The 20227-nt window shown below is 39.9% G+C and overlaps 1 protein-coding gene across 3 annotated transcripts; it reads right to left on the minus strand.

The window, feature by feature from the left end:
- Positions 1–1313: 1313 nt before the first annotated feature.
- On the minus strand, positions 1314–20027 carry HEATR3 (HEAT repeat containing 3). Of its 3 annotated transcripts, XM_063334393.1 has the most exons (16): positions 19293–19564; positions 18882–18986; positions 18218–18390; positions 17331–17418; positions 16244–16356; positions 14375–14484; positions 13466–13606; positions 12401–12681; positions 11607–11697; positions 8479–8636; positions 7355–7437; positions 6957–7093; positions 4382–4470; positions 3427–3570; positions 3148–3324; positions 1314–2226 (listed from the first exon to the last, which is right to left on the minus strand). In XM_063334393.1, the coding sequence occupies exons 3-16, from the start codon at positions 18262–18264 to the stop codon at positions 2107–2109; spliced, it is 1779 nt and encodes a 592-aa protein (XP_063190463.1). In that variant the 5' UTR covers positions 18265–18390; positions 18882–18986; positions 19293–19564; the 3' UTR covers positions 1314–2106. The 3 variants fall into 3 exon arrangements, with proteins under 3 accessions (XP_063190463.1, XP_063190461.1, XP_063190464.1); XM_063334391.1 differs by lacking the exons at positions 18882–18986; positions 19293–19564 and adding an exon at positions 19616–20027; XM_063334394.1 differs by lacking the exons at positions 17331–17418; positions 18218–18390; positions 18882–18986; positions 19293–19564 and adding an exon at positions 16802–16878.
- Between the last annotated feature and the right edge of the window lie 200 nt (positions 20028–20227).

A 20227-nucleotide genomic window follows, 5' to 3' on the forward strand; every position in this document is an offset into this window, starting at 1 on the left:
ATCTGACTCCAAGTCCTGCTTTGAGCAGGGGACTGGACTGAGACCTCCGGAGATCCTTTCCAACATGAAAGGAGGTTGTAGAGAGATGGGGGCTGACCTCTTCTCCCTGGTGACAAGTGATAGGACGAGGGGAAACGGGTTCAAGTTACGTCAGGGGAGGTTTAGATTAGATATTAGGAGACATTTTTTCACTGAAAGGGTTATTAAATGTTGGAATAGGCTGCCCAGGGAGGTGGTGGATTCACCATCCCTGGAGGTGTTTAAAAAAAGGGTAGATGGGGCACTGAGGGACATGGTTTAGAAGTGGCTCTTGTCAGGGTAGGCTAAAGGTTGGACTCGATGATCTTAAAGGTCCCTTCCAACCTCAACAATTCTATGATTCTATGATTCTAACATAGATCATCCTGCAATTCAATGTAGCACCCAGAAAATGACACCAAAACTTTCTGCATGAAAGTCCTTTTTAGTGCTCCAAACAAATAGTAGTGCCTTTTATTGGGCTAATATTATACTATCCTCTGTGTACAGCAAGTATAACTAACACTGGAATTAAAAATCTGTGCAGTCTTATACCATAATCCACTCAGCTACTCTTTCCTCAGCTGTTACGCTCCAGGCCTCTCCGCTGCCTGCCCCTGCCAAATCCCAGTATAACCTTTCAGCTTCTCCGTGCTCCTCAGGACTTCTCCAGGCCAGGCTCAATGGCCCTCGAGCCCTCCCGGTCCCACACTCCCACTCGTTCGTTCCATTAGCAGCCATCGCATCGCATCACACATTTCATCCAGCTCCTGCAAAGTAACAGCAGTAGAGGACTCCCAGGCAGTATAGCTGCTGAAACTCATTTATCTTTCTCTTGCATTTGACAAAATAACGTATGTCAGGATTTCATAAAGTCATTTGCAAGTTAGCCGGTCAGTTCCTGAGCCTGCTTTCCAATCTAAGAGACTGAAATCTAACAAACTGAGCAGATTTGGTCTTTGTAGTTTCGTGCCTAAGACCACGGGCAAAATTTTTCCAAAAACTAGATGCCTGTGCTAAGGCAGCATGTTAAGGGAGGAGGGGGAAAAAGGTCCCATTTCAAAAATCAGCGTAACAAAATGCTTTTGTGCTTGGTTGTGGTGTGGTTTTTTTTTCCTTAAAAAAAAAAAAAAAAAAAGAAAGAGGATCTCATTCACAGAAACAAAACCAAAGCTCTTGATAGGTGGAAGTTCACATACAATTTTCATGAATCAGTGACATTTTTTGAAAATAGAGATTTTTAAGCTGTAAAATACAGAAACTATCAAAAGTATTTGAAAAAGATATTTTAAGCACTTAAAAAGTTACTTTAGATAATACCACAGTGTAAAAAAATACTTTTTATTAGATTCACTACTTCCTTGAATTAAAATTCATCATCGAATTCATGTAGAATTACAAGGAAGAAAGTAAATCAGGAGACTTGATTTTCAGAAATACCAATCAAAATAAAGTAAAAACAGGGAGCCACGTATAAGCGTAGGATCCTCTTACACTGATTTCCACAGCAGAAAGCTATCATACTGAATTTATCTTCAATGAATCTGAAACAGTTTTCGATAAACCACCTGAAGTAACAGATCGAAGTGCTGACAGTAATCTAGACAATTGTCACACACGTCTCTTGGGAAGCTTGCCATAACTGCCCATGCGATTCTAGAAATAGGTAAGAGCAAATATGAACATTCTGCCACTGCTTAATCCCCTGAAAAATATCTCGAGCTTTTAAAATTTATTTCTTGATCTGGCACATAACCGAGAATATTCTCTAAATTAGTTTTTCATGCAGTTATAGTTTTCCGCAAGGGTACGTGAGGATTTCTAAACAATGACAGTGATACAGACTTCAGGACTGCAAGAGCACATTCTCATCACTGCTAACACAATCTCAAAGTATGTTATGTTTTTTCACGCTGATGTGACTTTCATATTGCATCAACCCAGAAGTATAAAAATACTGAGCGTAAAAAAATGCAGTATTAGCATGAAAGCAAAACCGCTCTGCACAATAAATTTTAGAAGTTCAAAATGGTTATATTTTTTGGAAAACATTATTCAATAAGGGAAACCTTGAAGTTCCTCGATCTTTCAAGTTGGGGTTTTCCCTAGTGTCTCCTGATACGCAATGAATCTTCTCAAATTCATCTTCACATTGTCAAGAACACACAGCTGATCTGTACTATATTGTCCTTTGCCTTCTTTTCGCATCTGTAAAACCAAAAAATACATACTTTACTAATGGAGAAGTTTCTCCAATTAGCTCACCTAACCTTTACAGTAATTGTATAAATGTCTTCTGTCAAGGCATGCCACCCCTGCCTTTTGAGAACTCCAACATGTGCACATGCATAGCTAGCAATTACTTCTGCGAGTCAATTTACCGTAATACATCGCTGCCTAAAACGAGACTACTGTTGGTATGCTATTTCATTCATAAATCTGAAACACAAACTTCTTTTCTGTAGCTTTTTATATTAAAGACCTTGCACATCTAACTAACCAAACAAGTGTAGCACTGCCAGTTATGTATTAATGTGTATAGTGCTTAGCTTTGAGAATATGAAAGTCACTCCTCAGGCTTCATCTGACTAAAGAAACAGCATATTGAAGGTCATATTGAAGGTCTATTTAAGACAAGGATGTACTTAGAATTACAGTTTAGAATTCTGGTCTTGTGATTCTTGAAAATACAGAATACATGATCTATTTTAATTAAGCACCAACAGAACAAAAACGTCCACCTAGAACTACAGCAAGTTAAAACCAAAATATGTCAATGTAACTTCAGAAGGGACTTCTCTCTGACCAATTTAGCTGTTCTCCTCCTTTTTCTTTACACGGGTTTCAGAACAAGACAGTGATTTGGACATCAATAATACTGATGGTGTAATACAGATGTTGCAATGCAGATGCTGCGCTGTTACCTGGACGGTTCCATGAACTGCAAGGTAAGTGTTATTTGCCTTCCTCTAAAGCGGAATATCAGAAATTCAATTACATGTTTTCTTTTTTTGGTCATATTATAGAGCCATACGTTCCTGCTTAATTATCTCTTTTAGCAGCCCAAATGTCAAAGCTTTAACCAACATCATGCGTTGAGATCCTGAGCTGGCTGCATTTGATGCCTACCCTCATTTTGAACACTGGCTGAAATTCTTTCAGTGCTGGAAGCAACTTGATCTGTACCGATGCCTTTTCTGCTTCTTTACCATCTGCAAATACATCAAAAAGTGCATCCAAGGCTTCCCCTGCTACCACAAGAGAAGATTCCTTCATAGCAACCTCAAGAAGAAATTTTCCAATCATCTGAAATAAGAAAGAAAAAATTATTTTTCCAGCAATGCCTAAGAAAATTGAAAGAAGTATCAAAACTGGTTTAGACTTGTAATGCAAAATTTGCTTTTTCACCTTTAGTGTTTCAGCTGTATCTTGTCCTTTTGCCAGGACACTGCCAGAAATTCCAAGGATGCTCACTACGTTCACTCTAACACTGGCATTGCTGCTGTGAATACCAGCTTCACATAAAGCCAATAGCTGCTCAGGAGTCATACACTGTTTAGCAAGGGAAAAAAAAAAGAAGGAAAAAAAAAAACCCACAAAAAAGAAGATAGACAGACATATTTACATTTTCCTGGAAGTTTTTAAACATGACATTTAGATTATTTGCTTTTACAGAATACAGGCACATTTGTAACAGAGAAACAGTCCTGTATTATGAAAACTACACGAATTCTAAAAATGTAATCAAGCCAGAGAACAGTTAAAACACCCCTTTTCAGCTTCTTAAGGTGTTTCTTCCAGAACGTAGCCAAGGCCGTCATGAAGCTGAAAGAAAAAATTCTGAGCCCAAAGGGATTTTCACAGATTTACTGAGCTCAATAGGTATTTCCAACTCATTACGACTTACAGTATAGAAGCTCATTTTTCAGTTTAAAGCCAGAAAGGACCAGCAGACCATATAGTATTATGTCTTGTATAACAAACTATTATGCTTCATTCCTATATTTAGCTAATTCATGTCCACCCAAGATTCTAGAAGGACAACTAGCTTCAACTAGATGACATCAGAAAATAAAGAATCCACATTTCTAGGTGCTGATTTACTAAATGCTTGTCATTATATCGATGTCCTGTGGCTTATCGCTATTTTGGTTTTGAAATACTTTTCATCTGTTTACATGTTAAGGAAGAGATATATAAAAAAGTCTGCTGTAAGGTTCATGAAAAATACGATGAGCGAATGCTATGAAATCTGTTCTTTCAGTGTTCACAGTTGCTGAAATTTAGCATTTCATTTAAATGGTTTTGTTTTAAAAACTTTCCAGCACAACCTCACATAAATTTTAGTTTGAAAAGCTTTTACCTGTGAGATGTTCTTTGATGCCATTGTTTGTAGGAGAGCCCTCAAAGCGCTGGTTATGGCTTCCAGGAATTCTGTGTCTGTAGGGAGTTCTGTCAAAGAATTGAACCCAGAGCCAAGAGTTAAACAGGAAGATGAAGGATACAAGAAGCAAAGAAATACAAATTCCTTAATCCCTTAATTGTTCCTCCAGGTACTGCCACAAACAGGAAGAGCTACATTTTCAGAGACTGGTCTTTGTAGGTTGTAACCATAGTGATTTGTTTGAATTCAGTATTAATTGCATCTGCAGGTTAGACCACAGTTGGTCCTCATTTTCAGGCACATCCCTGGTTAAGACACTGGTGTGACCTAACGTACGGTACAAACCACTGCCGTCAGAACAGAAGCTTGAAAACTGGTATCGCGTCGAGGCCATAATACAGGAACTGGGAAAACTACAGAAGCTGACTGCGTACTTTAACTCCTTTCTTCCGTCTTCTAAGCAGCCTTTTTAGACACCCGGAACACTGGCCTCTTTCCAATTCATATAAAGAGTGTGGTTTCCAGTGCTTTAATAACCTCTCAGAAATGTATGATTCAAACGCTGCATTATTCTTGTTCAACTACAAATTCATCGATACCAGCCATCATCTCCAATACACGTTCTGCATTTCTTGAAGCTTTTTAGTTTCCTCTAATGTGTTCTTATTTTCTGGACTACTCCAGATGCAGAAACTCTCAATTATTTCTTCCGTATTGCCTCCCTTCCCATGTATGCAACTGGATCTTTATGCCTCTTTTTTCACCCTGTAAACCACAGAATTCCTTCTAACCACATGTTGGTATGTTACCAACTCCATCTGTCAGTTTCCATTACATAGCATTTAACTATTAAAAAAATTGCATGTTAACAAAAATGGACGTGGGCCATTAAACTAACTTATTAGCACCCTCTGTCTTCAGCTAGCCACTTCTCCAGTTTCATGGAAGAACTTTCTGACTATTGCGAAGCGCAGCATGTAGACCCTGAAATCTTACAAGTCCTGCTCTTCAAGCATGAGTCAGATAGTTTATGTGAACTTCTTTGCATATGTCTTCGTATTTATTTTCATTTCCTGCATCTTAGGGTTTTCAAGCACTATGCTCTCAATAACAATGTTCCCATAGACTGATCACGTGCTTTTAACGACATTGAGAAAAAGCGTGTTTTGCAGGCAGATGCGTTTTCAAGCATTAATGCAGTGTCATACTATACACTACAGCAAATAAGAACTACACGTACCACATTTGTGGCTACAAATGAAGACGCCTGAAGGAAGGAAAGAAAACTGAGCTTCTCAAGCTTTTAAGAGACAAGAAATGACAAAGCCATGCATATGCTAGACTTCAACACATGTGTCTTAGGAAAAATGTTTTCTGACAATTTTGAGAATCAGCAGGCTTTTCCAGCCTTGAAGAATATCTCTTATTTTTTGAAAAGCCATCATCACTGACCTTAAAATAAAACCAGATTATCAGAATAGTCTGAATGAAGCAGACCGTCAGGGAACCAGATCATTAGCTTGGAACTGGGTTTCTGGGGGATTTTGCATCCCCCCCCCCCCGCCTTTTTTTTTTTTTTAAATAATCTCAGTTCAGCTTCTCTAGTGTCAGTAACAGAGATCATAGCGTAAATGGTCCAACAGTATTATTGGAATGCTGCTGATCTGATGTATAAGGTTACAGGAGGTAGCTGGAAGTGCTAACTGCTGCATATCTACACTAGACCATCCAATAACACTGACACTAGCAGGTCTAGGGGGAAACCATCACAGTATCTCTAAGAAATAACGCAGAGGCACTGCAGTGGATACGTTATAGTGTTTACCAGGATATATCCGATATTCTGAAGTAGTATTTTTAGAAAAATTAAATGTATTGCCTTCTCCATTGAAATCGAAGCACCACCATAACAGGAAGTTACACAGCTTTAATATTTAGTCATAAAATCTTTTCACATTTCCTTAATGCAAATGTATTTTCAAGAAAGCTATGCAATCATACGCATAAAGCATGTCCCAGACACAAGGCGGTTGCTATCTTTCCTACTGTAATAAGCATGCACATGCTGGAGATTTTTGCAACAACCACCTTTGCCATAATTTCATAAGATTCCTAGAAAAAAATACGTGAAAGACCGTGTTAGATACCCTTTTTTTCACATGTCTATTTAGGCTTGTTTGCACATTTAAAGGAAAATGTCCCATCTTCTCCACGGCTTGTCTGATTAATGAAGAACTGCTATTATCACAAATATGATGAAGCAAACAGTTCCAAGTCTCGCAGCAAGGCAGGGTTTATCCACCAACTCAGTAACTTTCTGCATGCACACAGGGACGTATTTCTTGCATTAGGAGCATTCTTATCTATCTTTGGATAAACGCAGCTTATCAGGATACACTGTTTTGTCAGCACATTTCCAACATCCAGTATCCTTGTTTTGAAACTCCAAAGGGATAAAATTAGTAATATAATGGCATTAAAACTTAGCAACGTACACGGCTACCTTATGTCTATATGAAATAGGTCAACAAGCCCCCTTTACCAAACATCTTACCCATTTTAGAAAAGACTAGCTGCGAGAGATGCTGTGCAAGGGACTGAAGTGCTGAAGGTCCTCCAAGACAATCCACATCTGACACTAACAAAATGCTGTGGAGACATGTTAAAGCTCTACACTGCACCGCATTCAGCCTGAAACAAACAAAACAAAAAATGCACTTAGCAGATCTCTTTGAAAACAGATGTTGAAACACAAAGAAGGATCTTGAATTAAATAAGGCTGTGATACGTTGTGCAGTTTACACAAGTATTTGTATCTCTCATTCAAAATCATGTATCAGATCTGCCACTGTCCAGATCTTAAAAGCAACCCAAAGATGGACAATCCTTCTAAGCGTGTTAAAACAATGGAATATATATGAAAAATAATAAAAGAGACAATGAAATTCCTACTTTTTAATTAATGGTTTCCAAGACGGATTGTGCATACAGATGTCTAGAGCAACACTGTTCGGAAAAGCAGTTTTTTCAAGAATCTGAGGAGGGGAAAAAGAAAGGTTTAGCAATATAGCGCTTCTCTTTTTTTCTTTTTTTCTTTTTTTTAAGGTGTTTTTGGGGGGAAGACTGAAATTTTAGCTTCATGTCAAATAGATACTTCAAACTATGTATTTCTAAGCTTTCCAGGTAGCAAGTGTCTCATCTGCTAAAAATGCTAGAATCTTCCTCAGTCACTCAAATGGTGCAATTATACATTGGGTTAAGCACAGCATATTTTAAGTATCCAACTGTACTGAACAAAAGGTGATTTCCTAGGTTTCTGCTACTCTTTTATTTAAATCTTTCTTCTTACGGATTCCACTACAGAATTTTCAGATAGCAAGCAGTCTAAAAGACTTTGCCATGAAACTTATACTGCTTGCTATTAATTACAAAAAGCCTTGAATGTTTTCATCTCGCACTTTATGTCTTGGGTCAGAATTCTACCACGCTGATGAACTATCATAATAACTGATTCAAGTGATGAACTTCATCTTTACAACCCCAAATAAGAATGAGCAAAACAACACTGAAACAAGAACATCTGAATTCTTGTCAGTGTCAACCACTGTACTTCCAACACTACGTATACAACAGGGGGAAATAGCAACTCGCACTTGCTCAGTGCTGATTGTTGCCATTCACCTCCGTTACTTCCACCTCACTTTGCTAACATGGAAATCTGGCAGTCATGCTTCCACCCAAAGTTCCCTTCCTTTTTGCGGGTAATCTTTTTCATGTCCAAATTAAGGAATAACCACCTTTGTATTTTGGAAAAGCCAAATTAAAAAAAACCAAAAGCACCAGATTTCTGAAACACGCGAACCTTCTATTCCCCCTTACATGAAGAAATTATTTATGGCGAGACAGCTCATGTGATGACGCTTCCACCTCTAGGCAAAAAAAAGCAAAGCTAAATTTTAAAAAAAGATTCCTTTTCTCCAGATGAATTGGGCTAATTTGTTTGCCTACCTTGGTATATAAATCAGGCACAAGGGGAAGACTGTACCATGTGTTAGAAATAAAATAAAAGACAATACCTTCTTTGGAATTAGGTTGTTCAGAAATGCTGAGTTAACCTCATCAGAGAGGCACAGGGGTGACATTAGCAGCCCACTCCCCTCATTGTATGCGTTCTCCATAAACAAGTCGCTTTCATCACTGCTGGAGAGTTCTTCCCATTCGTCGTCAGAGGGATCTGAGAACAGAAAACAGGCTTGTAAATGTAACAGCGCTCATGCAATAGGTATCCTACTTCTCAATTAGACTTGGCTCCAGCTCTTGCTTTAGGAGTCTTTAAGCTGTTGGGCCCTAATGAAGTGCCCCATAAAATGTTATTTTATATTCACTCAGGCAACAAGTATTCTTATAAAAGAGGTTCTTCATACACGGGTGCTTCACTATGCTTCACTTAAAGATATCAAAAAAAGGTATAGAAAAAAACATTTCATAAAACATTTACCAAGATTTTAACTCTGATTGTACCATTTTACTTTTTGAGGTAGATTCTCGCATACAAATACACCAGTTTAACTTAACTTGTTTACTACCGGCAATTAGTGTAAGGCGCCTGTTTCCTCTGGCAATACTGAAGCCACAGACAGATGTCCTCTGCCCGGGCACTAGCTGGGCTGCGTGAAGATGTTACTGTCGCCACAGCAAGGTCACTTGAAAGGAAACCACGGCAGCAAAACAAGCCAAAGCAAGCCAGGTGATCTCTGTTAGCCACTTCAGGCAACGTTATCTTAAATTAAACTAGGTTTATAGTTATAAACCTGATGAAAGTTTACACTTACATGGTGCACTCTACTATCAGAGCTGTAAGGGCAGGCATGGCGTGAAGGGCTGAGGTAGTGCTACCGAGGGGCACAGCTACCGCACAGTGAACCATCTGCCCACGGCTCAAGGCAGACTCGGCCAAACGAGCACAAGCTAAGTCTGTCGTTTATATTGAAACTGATATATATATATATATATCTATATCAGTTTACACTGATTTATCTGAACCTAGTTACATTTTAACTGGTGTGACACTGGTGTTACGCAAGTCCTCGGTCTACAGGTTGGACTGATCCTCCTCACCAACGGGCGAAAGCTCTGCCTGCGTACACAGGTTCAGGGTATTTAACTGCTGTGACGAAAAAATACCATATTCACCTCCAAGTAATTTTTGTCTGGCAACACAGATTCACGTGAGATCTAGGTACTGTAGTAACTACGGTAGCAGCCATGCACTTTTTCTGTGGCAAAAAGTAAATTCATTCACTTAAAATACAGCAAGAAAGGTCCAAATGAACACATTTCACCCGCGCTGTGCAGCAGCTTAGGAATTTATTTGAAGGTGATGACTACCGTTTATCTGATGCAAAGTAACTCATCAGGCTGTGGCAATTTGATCATACCGGCATCTTCTTTTGCTTATGGTAACAGCCAATTAATTCTATAGCTGTAATATGCTAGTGTTAATAGCCTTTGTGTGAGAGAACAGTTCTTTTATGCTTTACCACTCCACAGTACCAACAAGCATGAAAACAAAGCAGACATCCCCCTTTCAGTCAGTCTCTTGCCCCTTCTAAAAAATTACAAAGCAAAGCAAACAAAAATCTCCTTTGAAAATTGAATGACAACTATACGAGCTGACCACGCAATTCAGCAACAACAGAAGACGGCCGTAGTCCTGTGTTCACAGTGAGTGCCAGGGCTGAGCAGGAACCGGGTTCTGGCACATCAGCCCTTAACTAAGATCAGGTTTCTTGAACCGTTTTTGGAAACACAGAAGCATTTCCAATGGCAATCCCATCCTAACTAGTGCTGGTACCCTAGGAACTGCAGACTGGCCAGCTATGCTGGAGTCTCCTGGCTTCCCTCCCGTGTCCCCGTTAAGGTGAGAGGATTCTGCTTCTTCCAAACGCCGGCCGGCGTTCAGCAAAACGCATCCCTTGCCAGCCTGGTTATTTCCCTCAGTTCTGTGGCAAGCTCAGTGTTTCTATGAGCTCAGCACAATGGCTAAAGCTATTTTAGTCCTCAAATAACTTGAAAATTAAATGAACAGCTGCCTCTGGATTCCTTTTAATTTCTACAGACTATGTTTCTGTCTGCCCGTGAATGGGTAAAGTACTGTAGTGAAATACAACACAATCAACCTTACATTACACTGAGTGAATGGCAGAATATGCAGCTTATCCACAAGAGATTTTCCAATTAAAGGGGAGAGCTTATGAATTACAGCTCATTAGATGAGAAATGCAGTTATGAAAGGAGCTTCATATTACTAGGTGCAGAATTTCCTTGCGCTGCAAAAGAAAAAAAAAATCACCATTGGGAATATCTGGGCATTACTGTGGATTTTATTAAAACCTGAAAGATTTACTTAGGAAGTTATCTCCTACACAATTACTTTTGCATCAGGCTCTCCAACTGTACTAGCAATTAAAATTTTTAGGTTTTGGAGGAGTTTTGGGGGGCTCTTTGTTCATTTTAGACAGAATTTGAGAATCATTTGTCTTCCTGAAGATTTGGAGAAAAGCTATCAAAACTGCTTCTCAGAGTTCACAGAAGATACAAAATATCTATTTCCCACACCCCCCCCCCCCGGAATAACAGCCTTTCTTTCTCCTCCAAAAAGGCAGAGAAAAGGCTCATCAAGGTGGAACTCTGAGCAGCCAAAAGTTGCACTGCTGACAGATTTGCATGCGAAAGCTGTCTCTCCTCCTTCTTTGGCAACACTTGTAGTATCAAAACTAAATCAAAACTAGAAGATTTATCTGCTTTAAAAAAACTGATGCCCCAGTCCTGCAATAGGATTCACGCCCACACTGTATCAGACGAGCACTCAGACCACACTCCAACCGAACAAAGAATTTGCTGTAATACTTTTTAGGAAATATCTTTTTGGCACAGCGCTTTTTTGTTTGTTCTTAAATGTTGTCATATATAGCATAATGCAAAAAATATGTAAGTGACAGAAATTATTTAAATGGGAATAAAACCACTTAAATTAGTAATAAAAATACAGTCCAATCTGCCCCTCGGATGAGGGTGTCAGGGACATGAGTCTATATGCATTCACCCTTAAAAGCTAAGATCACCAAACAGCAAACTAAACATGACCAGGAACAAAATGCATCAATGCATCACAACACTTGCAATGGAAAAGATTCCTACAAACCTTCGCTGCAGCACATATTAACAATGATTTCCAGAGCAGTCTGCTGAGCCATCAGTAAAGCTGTCACTTCTTTCAGTTCCCACTTATCAGACTAAAAAAGAAAAAAAATATGAACCAAATTAAATTTTGTAAAACAACATTTCAGCACAATTTAAAGTATCCAGGCTGTCAGTTAAAAATACAATCCTCCAGCCATTTCTGCTTCTCACCCCTCCCCATTAAATAAATAAATAAAGAGGAAAAAAACCCCAAGTTATCTTTCTGCTGGATGCTTCCGAACAAATTTTACCTTTAAGAAATGCCACCCACACTGTAACAGACAAGATTAGGTAATGTCAGGTAATGTTTTATTTCTGTTGTTCATTTCATGTACACACTAGTAAATGCATTCCTTAACCTCTGTGTCATCTCCACTCATGACCGACGCCATTAGAAGCATTACGGCTTCTTAATTAGATGCTACAGCCATTAGAAGTTTCACTCGCCTTATACAGAGCTCAGAACTTCCTGCAGCAGCTACAGGTAGAAGCGTCAGACAAGCCTGTACCTTCCGCTAGAGGAAAAAAAAGGAAATGCGCTTTCCTGATACGCCATGCAACTTGACAACTTTGGAACAAGTTGTGCTGAAATTCTCCATGCTCATCTTTGAAGTTTCAGCTAAAATAGTCAAGCTATTTGGGAGTTAGGATTAGTAACACTCGTAACTAGTTTACTCTGGATAACACTGCATCAAGACCAGTCAGATGCTCAGCCAAATGCACGAAGCTGCCCAAAAACCAGCCAGCCACACTTACTGGAAGTAGATCTGAAATATCATTTTCTCTCCTGACTTTTCCTTTTGGTATTTCTTCCATGTCATCTTCACTCAAAACACAGTTGTCTATAACATCACTCATGTTTTCTTCTGTTTCTGCCTCCGCAGCAAGTTTTAACCTGTTTTTTTCAGCTTCATTCATACGAATTATCATTTCGCCAGCATCTATTGCTAACGATTCTGAAAATATCTTCAGGATTGCATTAACCATGCTTCCCAGGCTGCCTGGTGGAATGGTATCCTTGATATTCCAGATAGTGCCTAAACATGAGATAGTTGAAATATAAAAATTATTCAAATACTCAATTCCCAGCTCCATAATAGACATATATTTTTCAAAGGATGCAGCCTCCACTACTTAAAATACTCAGTGCTTATATTTCAGTATGAATGTTCAAGTCTTTTCTCTACAGACTCGTATTTTTTTCTGTTTAGCATTTCATATACTCATCTGTAATAACCATGTTATGCACACATATTAAGCTCAAGTAAATTTCATCATGTAAGTATGCACAGAATATTTACGTAGAGTGACCCTGGTGACACTTCACCTGCGATAACAAATCCACGTGAGATAAATGAATTTTGAGAATCCTTAGAAAACGTTTATTACACTCCAGTATCAAAAATCACCACGGTTAAGCATTTGAGGTAGAAAGAAGACTGCAAGATAGAGAATCCTAGGTAAAAAAATCTAAGCCTATTAAGACCAAAGCAATTCCTGTACTACTTCTTATTGACTCATTCCACTGTTGAAAACCAAATGAACAGTTAAAATGGGTTATCACACTAAGCAGGCACCAAATTCGGAATCAAGCATTTAAAACAGTTTTAAAACTAGTTGCAAATATCTGGTCACTCCAAATACGGTCTGGTCACTGCAAATATCACGGTCCCAAAGACAGAAATAACCTCACGAACCATGAGGCTTTGGCAATCCGATGCCCGGACTATAGCAGAGAAGACTAAGCTGTCTGCCCTTCCCACCCTCCTTTACTTGCCATACTCTCCATCACAAAGCAACGAACGCCCTTGAGCATCGTACCTGCTATCAGTGTTCTCAGAAGGACATGCTTCATGGTGCTCTCTGGACACAACATCACCGTTTCCAATATTTGTTGTGCAGAAGCATTAAATGAAGAAAGAAGATCTGGATTATCCTCTGTCACTGCCTGCAAGCAGTTCGCTGCAGCAAACAACAAAGATAATTAACAAACCCAATAGTAGCTTTCACTCACCTAATGGGAAAGCATTATCCTCCTGAAAGCTGGAGTAATGAAATGTAAGACAGTGGAAAAAACATTTAGTGAAGCATCATGTTGTAATGCTATGACACTGCCCTTTACAAACTGAGTTTTAGATGAAAAGATGTTCTATGGCAAACCCGTATGTAAAAGAGGTAAGGACAGTACCACATCAGACACGGAACTGGCTGTATTAATTTCAGCTACTCAAAATTCAGTTCCTCCATTGTATACTGACTAAAGAGAACACCAAAAAATGCTGTGAGCGCGTATACCTGTAAGACTATTATAAGACTATATTAACAATATAACTAATGAAACCATGTTGAAAGTGATAGGAGTTGTTTGGGGTTTTTTTTTAGATGGACTATGTTCTTTGGTCTACGAATTAAACCCTTCATTACCAAAACCAGAAAACAAAATGAAAAACACAGCCTCCATCTAGAGCTTTCTTTCCACAAAATTTTTCCTCCCGTGTAACCACCAATAAGCCATTCTCCTTTGGACTGAAAATAAGCGCAACAGATGTCAACTTCTGAATGGTGTGCTGTTCAGAAGGGAATTTGAAGTCTTATACTCAGTGCAAAGTTGAAGTAATGCTAGGGCAAGTGCATTATGCAATGGATGTGACATCAGTTTACATTCATACAGTAAAGAAAAAAAAAAAAAAAAGTATTTTTAAATCCTTAGGTTCCCTTTTTACCACTTACCTACTGAAATAGCCAGATCTACATTCGTGGAAAATTTCTTCATGTAATGTAACACATCCTCCAGACATCCTTCTTTATTGAATATGTATACCGCGGTATTGTTGCATTCACTAATGCATAAAAAAGATTAATAAAACGCTTTTCCCAGGAAAAAATTATCGCAACAACATTTTAAGTAACGTGGACTCACTATTACTCACATTTTAAAAATCCACTTAAGAATTACACATCAGTCAAAAAGCTATCCTTCGTTGTCGAGGTTATGAACAACTCTGTCTAAAATGGAGAAAGAGAGGCTGCGATACCCTGGACGCCTTTGAGGAAAGCTGGCCTCTGCCAGCTGCTTCCTCACACACAGTATTTGGGAGCTTATTTGGGAGCCTAAATAGAGTCTCATGCAGACAGATCCAGACAGGGCATGAAAGGCAGCTTATAGCTGCAGGCTACAAGCCAGCCCAGGACTTTCTGCAGCCATGGAAGACTTCATCCGCAAACTCACTGAAAACTGAGCGGGCTGTTGCCTCTCACGTCAATATTTGCTTACTCCAGAAAGTGACTGCTCCTAACATTCAGAAATGCATGCTGAATAAATGCAAAATGTGACATTTACTGTAATTATCTAACAGTGGGATTTGTATTTCTTCAAGTGTTCACAGCTGTTCCCATTTTTAAACTAATATATTGATACAAGACAAATTCAAACTAAAAAAGCACGGAACCTAGCTAGCTACAAGGGTCTTCAAAAATTTACTTTTGAAGATACTATGTCTCAGCATCAATGCCAGCCCCAATTTTATCAGTACCAAACTTAGCCACGACGTCAGCAGTTCGTGGTCATTGCCACAAAGTTCAAAACACAGAAGTGATTTATAGCACACTTAATGATTACAGTTCCTGCTCCAAAGCACTTATGTCTACACAAGCAATAAAAAAAATGAACACAAAACATTGTTGAGTCAGTTACAAAGGGTCATGTATGCTGTGTAAGATGCTGAGCAAGCACCTTCTGTACTGTTCCAAAAAAAAAGCAAACCCATTTATAAAAAAGGCCTCAAGCCAGCAGCCAGCCAGCCAGCCATAGAGGCAGCTCCACTAAAATACTGTACAGTACAAAACAAAATTCTTTATGGACCGAAGTGTATAATGACGTGGAGCTGTTACAAAACAAACATAACAAAAAATTCAAGGAGAACTTTCAGAACAGATTTGTATCACTTCAATGTTTATAGCTATTTCTGTATTAATAGTGTTGCTATTTCTCTTCCTTCACCTGGTGTTTCCAATGTAAACATGTAAAATGTCCAACAGACTACTAATTGAACAATTCACATTCTTTCTCACATGCTTAAGCCGATTTGTATCAGTGCCTCGGTCACTAAGGGATAGTTTGTCCAAACATATAATATTAACTTTTGGGATGACCTGCAGAGGGAGAAAGTAGTACAAAAACTCCTCATATTCCCAGAGCACTGGAGTCCGCCAATCAGAATTTAATTTTCTCCATCTCCCATATGATGATAAGGATACATATTCAGAAAAAAGTATCAGAACTTAGGATGAGCAACCAACAGAAAAAAAAATGTTGTCACTCTCCTAAAAGTAATGACCAACTTTGTGCATTTTCAGAATCCTTCACTTACAGAAGTAATTTACAGTAGAAGATAAACCTGTATTTTAGATCAGATGAGGGCTTGCCATTTATTAAGCAAGGCACACATAGGAGCAACACAATCAGAAATCAGAATCAGCAACTGAATACCTCTTCCCATGCAAGAACAGTCATTTCTTTTCTGCCTCAATTACCATGCTCTTTCTCAGGAATGATTTAATTTAGCTTTTCTAAAAGGTCAGTGTTCCCCCAGCACTTACCATACATTCCACAGCAAATTAATAGCCTCGTTGGCTATGTCTTCAATATAATTTTTGTTCATCTCTCTGCATTTCTTTGGAGAGAGCTGGTTAGGATCTAGTCCAGTGCTACACTACAACCAAACAAGAGAACCAGGGTTGGGAAACAAACAAACCAAAAGAAAGGCAAAAAACTTAAAACATTAACAGCAGAGTGAACGGAGAGATCTCTCATGAAGTGTTTATTACCAGAAAACCTGACCGGTTTCCTATTCTTTATGAAAGTTTTCCTACTCTTTATGAAAATTAGACCACAATGGAATTGAATCATTCTTTTTTTTTTTTTCCTCTTGTAGGAAGCCTCTTACAGTACTTGTTTTGCATTCAATAGCCTTCAGAAGCATTTTTTAAAGAAAGAAATTCTTAACAATTTTAGAACCTGAAATGCTGTTTCTTGCTAATACAGTCTGTATGCAATTTTCAGCAGTTCTTTCTGATCACAAGATTAATTCAGCTAGTGTCTTACTGTGCTTTACAATAATGCTATTACCCATATTTTAAAATGGGGAAGAAACATACAGAAAATGATGGTATTGCTCAAGGCTGCTCATACAAAGACAGCAGGTGACAGAATTCAATGCAATTTCCAAACTGCACTGCAACACCTGGACCAAACAAAGAATAGGTATTCAGTACAGATTATTCTACAATAGCAGTAATTACCCAAATGTAAATTCAAGCTTTCATTTAGACAAATTTATTTACCAAAAAAACCCTCGCTAGAATAATGTTGCTACATAAATGTTGGATCTGGATCCTGACTGACAGAATAGACTTGTCTTGACCAATGTTCCAGATCCCAAAATCTCCAGACCGTTTACGCAAAAATCATCCCAGGCAGCAAAACTCACAACGGACCCAAGTTACCAGGCCAGGAGGCAGAAGCAACTGCTTTGAAATCTCTAGAATAATTTCTGTACTATTAAACCTATTGAAACGTTCTTTTAAGAGATCTTTCAAATCTCTTATCTTGATAATAGCTACAAAAATTGAGCTATTTTTGAAAATGGATAGATCAGTTTTTAAATCAGAATAAAAATAAACATACCTCTTTCAGAAGTGCGACAAGGGGTGTCATGATGTCTTTTGTCACCATGTCATCACAGACTTCAAATCCTCCACAAGCACTCAGATTTCTGGGGAAAAAAATAAATGCTCTGGATCAGATACAATACTTTCCAGTAATGTTTAAAAAACCCCATATATTTAGTATTCTTCTCTAAAGGTTATGGTACTTTATGTTCTAAAATCAATCTGCTTAATTAGTAACTTTAGTCTTCCACCTTCCTAACATAAAAGAATAACTTTGGTGTTAGGAGAAAAAAAAAAAATAATTCACTTACTTGGTTAGGGTAACTAGAAAGCTTATCTGTACTAAAACATGACTTCTGTCAGGTATTCCTCAGTGTAAGATACAACATGAATGTTAACAAGTACTAGCATTACATTTCAGTACAAATAAAGCAAGCTGTAGGTCTGATCGCAGAATACCAACTCAAAACGATGCTGCTCAATATTTACAAGTTTCTCAAAGCCAGCTATGTGCATTCTCGAACTAACCCATCGCTCCCACAGTGATATCAAAACACAAACTGCCATACTAACAGCATTCAAGTTCTCCGTATTTCTTCATACTACTATTGTGGTTTTTTTACCCTAACATAGGGTTGGAAAGCAGCGTTTGGCAGTAGATAAAACAACAGTAACTAACTTAAACCCTGCTCCTGACATTAAAGCCCCACGGCAACCTATTGGAGCAAGAAAACCCCTCTCTCAGGGACTTTGACTGATGGAGGCATACTTACTTACTCAAAATGCAATTCAAGCAAGAGAAGCTGACATTCAAGTTCTCAGCTTTTAACAGCAAAAACCCACTCTTTTCTTTACCATACCAGGAATACCTCATTCTAACTCTGAATATCGACAGTTGCTTACCGGAGAGCGCCCGCAGCTGTCTCACGAACAGCTAAACTGTGATCCATCAATAAGGGTCCTAGACAGCGGACAACATCCCTCTGCAGAAAGGCTGGGATGACATGCTTCTGCTGCAGCAGCTTGGAAATGCTGGCACAGGCATACTCTCTCACCTCGGCACTGGGATGCTGCAGCTGGGGACACACAAACAGGGCAGGTGAACGGGAAGGGAAAAGGCAGCTGAAGTTTTTATTGAGTGAAAAGACTCATCTGCCTTTTGATTTGCAGGCTCAGCACTGTAGCTCCTGTTTTACTGCTCCTGAATGGAATCAAGAGCTTTTAACTTCCATGGAAGTTTAAAAATCCTTGCCTGAGTTATGTGTGTTAACTATATGACTAGGTAAATACTATTCTGGGTGTTTAACAAGACAGCCGTAGTTCACAGATTTGACACTAGCTGGCACTGGTGAGGCCTCGTACCTGCCTTCAATTACCATGTTTAAAAAAAAAAAAAAAGACAAAAGTGAAAAGTGGGAGGAAAAATACCTTCAAGGAAGTATGAGACATAGTACATGCTACCATAAAGAAAAACTGAAGAATCACAAAATACGAAAACACACGATAGCCTTTAGACTAAACCATCTGCTTAAAGACAGGAAGCAAGCATCCAAAATATGACACTGACTTGTGCTCTAGCGGAGGTTTAGGTGAGATGTAAGAACTGCAAACGGTAAAAGCGATAAGACAACAGAAGTGCCTATCCTGGAGGGTCACGGAGTTCACTGAAAACCTAACAGAAAAGATAAACATCTGCTGAAGAGGGGAGTGGAAGAGAGTGGTACATCAGATCCCGCCTCACAGAAACTGTTAGAGGTCTCTCAGTCCATCCTCACCTATGCAGTTACATATTTTTGTACTCTCTTTTTTGTCATTTTTTTTAAAGGCTAAATAAGTTAGTCCCGAAGATCAAGTAGCGATTTGTTCAATGAGTGAACAGAGATTTATTTACTTAAAGGAAAATAGATTTTTACTTCCGATTCTGAAGTAATGAGTGCGGGAGGAGATTTAAACTACAGTTTTCACCTGGAATACTTACACCAAAAGCAGGAGCGTGGCCGACAAGTGGCCAAACCCACTCTTTTTTCCTTATTTTCCATCAGTCATTTCTTACGCGTGTCTCGGACTCCTCGCTCTGGCTCCCTGTCGAACGCTCCCCGGCCGGGCGCACCGAACCCCGGCACTGCCAGAACTCCTCCGCGGTATCTCCTGGGACGGAGAGGGGCGGAGCGCGGCCCCCGCCCTGCCCCAGCCCCCCGGACCCGGTCACGACGGGGAGAAGGGGAGCCCGGCGGGGCGCGGAGGGCCGAGCCCGCCACCGCCCACCCACCCCCCGCGGTCACCCCCTCTCGCCGCCCGCACCTTCTCCAGCAGCTCGGCGGCCGGCTCCTCCTCGGGGCCGCCCTCCCCGTCGCGGCGCTGCTCGGGGCCGGCGGGGCCGACGGGGGCCCTGCGGAACCTCCGCGCCCGGCTCTTCCCCATGGCTCCGCCGCGCCCTCGGCGCCGGCGCACACACGTGTGAGCCCCCGCGCAGGCGCAGACCGGCCCCGCCGCGCCCCGGCCGCGGCTACCGGCGGCCACCGGCTTCCCAGCCACCGGAGCCCGGCAGCGGGAAGGCCGGGCCCGCGAAACGGGGTCACTTACCCCAGAGCGGGACGGTAAGCCCGGCACCGGCGGTACCCTCAGGGGGTGACTCCACTCTGGATGTCTCCCCAGGACAAAAACCGAGTGACACAATGTCCTCTGACAACACTCGCAGAGGCCGGATTGACCTGTAGGATGGAAAACTGGAAGGAATTGCTCTCTGGTGTCAGTACCTTAAATTTTAAGAACCCCCATCAAATACAGGAAATGTCAGTCTGGTATAAAAGTTACAGATTTCAGCTATAAACTTCTGAAGTTCATCTGAGATCTGTACTTGCACAGCACAAAAGAAGGTGACATCTGTTTATACAAAGAATTTATTTTGTACAC

This window comes from Chroicocephalus ridibundus, chromosome 4, assembly GCF_963924245.1.
Source record: "Chroicocephalus ridibundus chromosome 4, bChrRid1.1, whole genome shotgun sequence".
Lineage (NCBI taxonomy): Eukaryota > Metazoa > Chordata > Aves > Charadriiformes > Laridae > Chroicocephalus > Chroicocephalus ridibundus.